Raw genomic sequence first — 8,968 nt, forward strand, 5'->3', positions numbered from 1 at the left:
AATGTCAATGTGGCAGAACACATGTTTGAGCTCCAGGTTTTCCAAACACTTCTACGAAGATGTTAAAGAGGATGCAGAACAGAACTGTATCTCAGAGGCCTAGCCATCAGGGAGGAACACCGATGGGCTCTTTCTGCGCCACTTTCAGGGGTTGCAGAGATTAAGAGAATGACAGATGGGGGGGGAGGTTGAAAGTGGGGATACTAGCCACAAGGTCAACATATTCATGTTCAAAGAGAAATCTGGGCAAAGGAAAACAAAATTTCAAACAACAAAACCAAGTCAGAAGAAAAAAGGGTTTCATACAACACAGTATCAAAAAAGTAAAACAAACACACTAAATGCGCAAACTGGTGGCAAGTCAGTCCATAGCCTATTGTGACAGGTCCTTCCAGCATCAATCAGGTTGTTCCTCCTCTGTTATCTCAAGGCTATTTACATATGTGGTGACTTTTAACATGAGTCTCTCACAGGAGGCTGGTCAGGCTTCAATCATTGGTCTCGGGATCTGTCTGTGCCATGTAGGCATCCAACTCGGCATCCAGATGTCCTTTCGTTTTTGACATGTACGCATCCAACTGGTTGTCCAGCTGCTCCTTGGTTAGTACGGGGCGAGTAAGGGCACCTCTTCCTCGTCCACGACCTCGGCCTCGGCCTCCAAAGCCCCCTCTTCCCCGACCTATCATACCCCGACCTGGCCCAAGGGAAAAAGAAAAAAAGACAGTTACAAGTAAGTTTAATGGGTGCTAAGGTAAATGCCCCATGCCCTTTAAAGCAGTGAGGACTAGCTGAGAAAGGCTGAAGGGCAGGGCAGAGAGGAGAAATCTGGAAAAACAAACACACCGGGTAGAAAGCAACAGATGGAAAGCACACACAATGAATCCCTTAATAACATGCTCATCTCTAAATGCTATTTAATTTTATTTTATCAACAAAGGGAAATTAACTGACAAAAAAAAAATCTTAATCTCTCCTATAGCAAAGAAATTAAAGTTTAAGAACCACTGTAAGTTCATAATTAAAATATAATACAGATTAACCCAATTTAGTGAGGGTGGAAGTAATAAGGGCACAGGAAAATGGGGGTGCCAAGCTAGACCATTTTCAAACTATGCTTTATGGGCGATCCATATGGAAAATTAGCTCATCTCTCCTCAAATTTATCAAGCCTAATGAGCTGACCGAATGTCAAGGAGACTGAGGAATTATTTTGACACAGGAACAAAATATGGGAGATGGGGAAAAAAATTTTAAGTCCCTAGCCATTTCTGTCTTTGATTCTAGTCACCTTCTGACAACTATGGTTATCTGAGAGGTGGTTTCAAATCACTTTACAAAACATGCCCAGTTTTCTGAAAAGCTATTTTAGACTGCCCTATCCCTTTCTCTTTCAGAAACCAAGTCAAGATAATTTGGAAACATGCTATTTCATCCTGAAACCCAAACTAGCTTGCACTTCACTCAAACCAAATAGTATATAATGGGAGAGAAGAAAACAAGCCCTCAGTGATCAGATTTTCCTTTCCTGTTTTATCCCTTGGTAATTTTACAGTCATAAATTATGGAAGACTCACCATATACTTTAAAAAGACAAAAGCAAATATCCACAGGAGTTATAAAACTAGAACCTCCCACCCTCAACAGGTGTTGCTGGGCGTTTTCCAGTGAGTTCTAACTCAGAAAACTCCCATGAGATTTGGCATTAATAATAGCAACACCGTTAATCCTTTTTCAACCTGGGTCATGAGATCCTAAGACAAATATTACCAAGTTTAAAGGTGAGATTAAAAACAAGAGTCAGTTAGTTAACTGACATGACACCCTCTTACTTTCTACCCTCATCAAAAAAGTCATGTTTTCCCAAAGACACAAACTTTACCCTGAATTTACTTGGTTTCAGAGTCAATATCCAGCTTCAGTCTCACCATCCTCTCTGGCTCTGTAACATACACCTGATAGGCTCGTGGAAAACCCAAGTACAGACTTTTTATACTATTAGCATGTGAAATTAGAAAATAAGCCAGTTTCAAGAAACAAAACAAGACAAACAAATAAGCCTGCCTGACTTGAAGCTGTGCAGAAAGGTGGCTCTGAGTTTTGAAGGGAGAGAAGTAAGGGGGAGCGCTATTCTCTGAAGTTGGAGCTGACTAACCTCTACCACCGATTCCGCCACGACCCATAGCTCCACGCCCTAGGCCCCCTCTCCCAGGACCTCCACGACCTCGAACACCACCTCTTCTTAAGCCCATTCGGGGAGCTACGGCTCGTCCACCTCGGAGCAGGTTTTGACCTTGGAGAGGAGGCATACAATGTATATGCAGGTAAATCCAAGAGAGACAAAATAGATTCTAACCAAAGGAAGGCGGTGAGAGTTAAATGAGAGTTAGTTCAGTTAATTTTTAGGTTGGGTGGGGCAAGCTGCACACCAGCGTGTGAACAGATTATATTGCTCCTTATTCAATCAATTCAACAAGTCTGAGCACAAATCCATTTTGTGAAGAAGCTGGGAGTTAATTAGCAAGTACATAAATATAAAATATACCTACTAAATAATCAGATAGGTGCCTAGCATTATGGTAAATTTAAAAATTAACAATGATTCCTGCTCTCAATACATTCTTGCAGGGGACAGAAACTATACAGCCAACAGGTAAACAGTGCCCAAAATGTAACATGTAAGCTAGGTGCTATGGGTCAACTTGTCCTCTCATTTTTCCAGATGTAGCAAAATGTTTCACTAGCACCAGAACAGAAATGATTAATATCTAGGTCAACAGACCCATGAATTTCTTAGATATGACTTATTTCTAGAACTTGAATGTGCTTTGATTCAAGCAGCAGCAGGGTGTTTTAAAATGGAATGGAGATGACATGAATTACCTGTTGTTATGCAGATCATAAGCCTCTCACCATTGCACATTATCAGAAAAGGAATGGTATCGGTAAAAGACATGCAGCACTATTAAAAATATGTGATTTCAAAGTTATTAATTATATTAATACAAATTCAGGCTTAAAGATGTTAAACAAATGTGTCCATAAGCAGCCCAAGAGAAAAGGGAAGGGGGTAGGGCTCAACAACTATGAGGTACACAGCACTGACCTCGGAGCGACATCCCGCCCCTAAGCAGGGTTCTCGTGGCACGTCCCCCACGTAGTCCTCCTCTGGGCAAGCCTCTCTGGATTATGGGCAGGCCTCGTCCTCCGATTGCTCCCCGCGCCAGGGTCCCTATGGGTCGGCCTAACCGTGCCTGTATGTTACTTTTACCCAGGCGCTGCTTTAAGCTCTTCTGGAAGAAAAGGTGTTGGGGAATTGAGATCAAAAAAGCAATCCAGTGGAAATTTGGCAACTCAAAGTGCAGAGAAAAAGCAGCAAGTGAGATGTCTGTGTAGAGGGAGATAAATCTGCTGTGGGGGTCCATAAAGGATCTAAAACCAGAAGCAAGCCTTTGCCTCAAAACATGGCATAAAAGACACAGAATTCTGACCAGAAGCTCGAGTATCCTCCTATGAAATTGGCATCACCACAAATGACCTCACTAGTTTGTTGACACGTGTGATAAAGTTACTACTTGGCAGTTAATTTTTAGTAAGGACATGGTATAGTTCAAATTCTGGATTCTGCTGTTTTTGAACAACAGGTTGACAATGATAGGACTTAATTCATACCTGCCCAAGGACTACCACTGTCTTCAAAGTCTTACTCAAACACCATAGGAAGTTCATCACACTGAGCAAAATTTAAATTACAAGTTCATTTGTGTTCTTGTGACTTTAAGAATAAGATTTGATTTCTCAAAGAAGTCAGTGTTTTCCATTTTTCCTCTGAGTATCTATCTCCAGACGGTCCACTTTTTACCTTTAGAGGTAAATAAACACAAAAAAGTCAAAACTTCCTTTTCTTACATTTCTTAAATACCCATCATTCTGTCTATCCTTGCAAACAAATATAATAATGACCCTTAACTCAAAGTAAACATATATCTCACAAAATGTATCTCCAGAGAAAGCCCACCAAATTTACATTAGGATTAAGACAAGTGAGCTATAATCACAAAAGTAGGGCCACACTTGAGGACAAGAACATACCAGAGAGAAGAGATTGTTCTATAATCTGGCCCTCAAAGAGAAACTATAATGATGACACTGTAAATTCCTTTATGGGAAAAGGTGACCATGTGCTGGCCAACACACAAGCACAGCTGTTTTCCTATAAAGTCAACTACTGACACGAGTGAAAATAAATTCTACTCATCCTTGGGATTCAACGATTTGCTACCCCTTTGGGCAGTCATCTGATGCCAGTTATTAATATTAGCTTTCTAGAACATGATCACAAGTTGCTTCTAACCAGATGGCCAAGCTCTGAACATTATGCACCTAACGTGAACAGGTATAACCAACCATAAAAGCTTGTTGTATCACTTCCTAATTGAGAGCACACAATTATGAGGCCAAGACCTCACTTTAAGTTCCTTGTGTTCAGTTATGCCAAGTATATTCTCTGTGCTTTGAGGGGAGAATGAACAGTGCACAGTTCATTTTCCTTCTCAATCCTTACCTGCAGTCAAGGAAGCTTAAGGATGTCAATTATAGCATCCAGTTCCCAATCTAGAGCTGTGCTGTATGTTAAAATAGCCACTAAACACATGTGACTATTTAAATTAAAAGCAAAATTAAGCTTCTCAATTGTACTATCCACATTCTGAGTGCTCAATAGTCACATATGACTAGTGTCTAGGGTACAGACACTATTTGGAGAGCGGTTACAGAACACTTCCATCACTGTGTAAAATTGTACTGGACAGTGCTTCTCTAGAGGCTACTTTTGGCACAGCTTATATTTAAAGCTTCTTGTGAAAAGAAAAAAAGATATCCTTAGTTTTTTTTAATTCACTCTTTGAAAATGGTGCTTTTACTGCTTTCTTGAGCCAGGGACAAATCCAGTCACTCCAAGGTTTAAGGTAGCTGAAGCAGAAGGTCCTGTTTATTTTTGGTCAGTGAGCCCAATGGTTCAGGGTGGGGGTGGGAGGGTGTTATATTTAACTGCTGAATTTATGCACAGCCATGCAGTGCTATCAGTTAAAGTCCTTACAGTCGCATGGGACCGCCCTCCAGACGCCCAGCCACAGCTTGGACATATCCTTCCACAGCCATTGTCCGGACTTGCATATAAAGTCTATGAATAATAAAGAGCAGGTTTTATTTCAGGTCTGAATAGGATTATCTCTTGCTGGACATTTGAAAGAAAACCCACTAACTTCTAACTAAAGCTCTTGCTATACTGACAAAACTTTAGGTGCTGTGGAGATGAGGGTCACCCTACTCTTTCTACATTTTAGCAGGGAAATGTTGAACAAAAGTATGACTAAAACTATTCAGACTCTTAGAGGAGACAGAATAAAATTATCTCCCTAATTTGTAAGCCATTTAGCAGGGAATAAAGGGTTTTTGGGTGAATCCTCTAAAAGAGAAACCAAAAATTCTTGGGTGGAAAGTCAATGAGTCTACTTTAAGGGCAAGGGATCAGAAAATAAAAGAGGTTAATACTCATTGATAACACAGAACCAGACCACATGGATGGCAAACTCCCTAAAAGAGAAAGACAACAAAATTACTTATTGGTACCCTTTCTTCCAGAAAAGTTTCAGCTTTTGCCCTGAATCACCTTGTAATCATCCATCACGTCCCGAAAGCCTCAGTGGATTGCCTGACAGAGATCACCAGCTGCTTCTGGAGCATTAACACCCATTCTCTCACCTGCTTAAGTTTTAATGCTGCCTGGACAGAGGGTCTATTCTCCATCTGCTGGGCCAGTCTTCTGTTTCTGGCACTGGCTAGCTGCTGTTGTTGCTGCATCGAAGCCCGAATATTCACTGGCATCGGCTGTTTGTTCTTCAGCATATTAGTAAAGCTTCAAGGTCGAACAAAATGGATGTTTAAATAAAAGCTTTATTACAAAACATTTATTGGCATTTTCATGGCTTGCTAGACCAGGAGCTCCAGATCCCACGAACTTTAAGTAAAGTGGTACACTTAGATCAAGGTTGGTGTGGGTTAAAGACTCCTCTGCTTCCACAAATTTGCAGGAATCAGAAACTGAGAAATGCAGCTAAGTGCAGCACATTCAATCAAAAGTGATAACAAGGGCTCAGGTAACGCCTTTAAGAGAGGTGAAAGGCATGAAAAACACGCAATAAGCAGATAAGATGACAGCAAGAGACAGAAGATGTAGTTTCAAAGACAGACGAAGAAAGCTGAAACCTTGGGGAAACCTGTGAGTGCAGTGTAAGGGCAGATATAAGGAAGACAAAGAGCACCTTCAAAGACCATGGAAAGAATACATCCACATAAATTATAGCAGTATATTACATTTTATCCAGTAACATGTAACTATGAATAATTAGTGCATCATACCCTAAGAGACATGGAGAAGCACACTGCTTCAAAAAGGCAATAAACAGTACATAAGTCTCTTAGTGGTCTAATGACAATAAACTAGGTCCAAGGCACTCAATGAATAATAAAGATTAGAGACAGAAACTGCCTTTAAGTGGCTTAACTTTTCTTAGTGTTATAGTCTCACATGATTATTTCTGACTCCAAGTGATTACTTCTGAAGTTAGTTTTACCATTAAAGAGCTTGGGAAGTGCCAGTTCTATAATTCCTGTCAAGCTAAGTTTATTAGATGGAATAGAGCAACATTTAACGGTAAAAGAATTTCAAAACAGAAACAAACTAGAAGCGGAATGGAAAGAAAGTGAAATGGAGCAAAGCAAGTGCCTCTTACAAGGCCCAAGAACGACGTTCAAGGGCCTTTGGACATAATCATAGCTTGCTACCTGCCTCTTACAGGCCAGACACAACACTGCTGGTCTTGGACTAGGCAGCAAGCCTACTGCAGCCAGGGTAACATGCTACTGAGCTGCACCACCCCTGTATCAATATAAAAAAAAATGAGGAAAAAGGGAGGGTGTGAGGAGTCTTTTTAAAATACATCCCACCAGATAAACATTTCAGACAGTTTAACATAAAAATCTACTGTTAAGGGGTTTTGAAACAACCGCCCAATTTGTTTTGTGTACCACATAAGATGCAACTAAGAACAGAGGTCTGTAGCCTTCTGTTGGTACTTAGCTTAAAACTGGTTTTTGTGCATTGGACCCCAGGGCCAATTTAAGTAATGTTTTCTTATGAATGAGCTGAAGTTGCTGTTGGCTGCCTCACCGCTCATTTAGAGACATCTTGGTGGTGCTCTTTAGCACAACTTTCGGTGCTGACTGTGCAGCCATCTTCAAATCCCGAGAATCTACAAAGGACAATAGGCAGAATGAATACATCAGAACAACTACCACCTCACTTCTACAAGGGTCAAAGGCCTAAGTCAACAACAAATTAAAAGGCTTGCTTCACTGACCAGTGAAGATTCCATTATTTTCAGGACTTAAATTTAAGAGTTACCTCAAACTTACAAACTTCAAGGCCACAGATCAGAAAATACTTGCCAAATCCTCCAACATGGCAGACCTAGATCTCGTTAAGGAAGTCTAAGAGCTTGACTTTTAATCTAGAGGAGTCCTAAATCTGCATGACTTACCCAAAGTATTTTTCAAAAAACACCGAAGCATGGCCCAGACCAATTAAGCCACAATCTCTGGTGTAAGGTCTGATAGTCAGCAATTGGAACAAAACAAAACAAGGGTTTCTAATATGCAGCCGGAATCGAGAACCCTTTTGACCTGGTGTTGATTGAGGCATACCTAGTTTCAAAATTGGCTGTGGACTGCAAAAATCAAGGAGGGACACTAGCAAGGGACTGGGCACTTGGGGGGAGAAAGCAGGAAATGTTTTCCTAAGAGGTATTCACCTGGGAACGAGTTCTCAGAAAGCACGCCACACAATTTAACCCTCCAGTCGCCATTACTTTCCAACGCTTCCCAAAGTTCTGCGGTCCATCTTTCATCTCCCTCCCGCCTCAGAGCCCCGCCGAGAGCGCAGTTTAGTTCAACCCGCCCAACAATTTACCATTTCACCCCTATCAACCTTTTCCATCGCTCCCTCCCCCAACCCGCTTTCCTCAGGGGCTCCGCCCCCTCCCCGGGGCCTCCACACTCAACACCCCATCTGCCTCCACAACCCAGACCTTCCGTTCGGCGTCCGTCGACCCCTTCCACTCCCCCAATGCTCTCCCCGTCCTTCTCGTCACAGAAACGTACCGAAGGAAACGGACGCCAGTGCTCCTCCCGGGGCTGCCACCACGGCTGCGGCTGGCGGGCCGGGGGCCGGCCGAACCTGAATCGACGGTGGAAGGCCTCGGGTTAACTTGGTGGGCGGTTGGTTAGAAGTGTAAGCGGTAGAATGCCTGCTTAGTTCGTAGTCGCTCGGCTAGCTCTCTGGTCAGTCGGCCCGCCCGCTCGCCCGGCCTGCCCTTTCCTGCCTGCCGTCCGTGCCTCCACAGCCGCTGCCGCCAACTCCCGCTCGGCGTCCAAAACAAAATGGCCGCCACGCCCAGTGAGGAGTGGGACCGGCTAAAATGGCGTCGACGTGATATACGTCAGACGTCAGATACGCATATTAGGGGAAGATTTGCGCTGCGCCCGCGCAGGGACGGGGCGGAGCCTTAGGGAGGAGGCGGGGCTTCAGCCAAGGCCCTATCTGAATTGCGCTGAGGGGCGAAGGGGTGTGGCCAGTGGCCGCGCGTTTGGAACTCGTGGGAGCTGCACGTTCTGGGCGCGTTTGTTTGTCGTCTGGACTGCTCAGCCGGTTCGGTACCAATGAAAAAGATGTCCGTATTTCCTCGCGCCGTCACCTCCCCGCCCGGTCTCTCTTGCGGACACCGGGCCTGGGGTAATTTGCACTGGCTCTCCCCTGACAATCGTTCGTCCTGTTCAGTTGTGGAGTGCGTGCGATAAACGCCCCGCCAAGACTTGGGGGCTGGAGCTGGGAGCACACCTGGACTCGCTCCTG

At 43.4% G+C, this 8,968-nt stretch overlaps 1 protein-coding gene across 5 annotated transcripts; it reads right to left on the reverse strand.

Annotated features, from left to right (window-relative positions):
* Window positions 1–488: 488 nt before the first annotated feature.
* CHTOP (chromatin target of PRMT1) lies at window positions 489–7,305 on the reverse strand (the record flags this gene model as incomplete). Of its 5 annotated transcripts, XM_084243951.1 has the most annotated exons (6): window positions 489–694; window positions 2,153–2,290; window positions 3,104–3,290; window positions 5,096–5,179; window positions 5,761–5,914; window positions 7,229–7,305. In XM_084243951.1, 6 exons carry the CDS (start codon window positions 7,291–7,293, stop codon window positions 489–491), a joined length of 834 nt encoding a protein of 277 aa, XP_084100077.1. The 5 variants fall into 5 exon arrangements, with proteins under 5 accessions (XP_084100077.1, XP_084100074.1, XP_084100073.1 ...); XM_084243948.1 differs by lacking the exon at window positions 5,096–5,179 and having other exon boundaries at window positions 3,104–3,287; window positions 7,229–7,293; XM_084243947.1 differs by lacking the exon at window positions 5,096–5,179 and having other exon boundaries at window positions 7,229–7,293.
* Between the last annotated feature and the right edge of the window lie 1,663 nt (window positions 7,306–8,968).

Source organism: Talpa europaea, assembly GCF_964194135.1.
Source record: "Talpa europaea genome assembly, chromosome: 9".
In the NCBI taxonomy this organism is placed as follows: domain Eukaryota; kingdom Metazoa; phylum Chordata; class Mammalia; order Eulipotyphla; family Talpidae; genus Talpa; species Talpa europaea.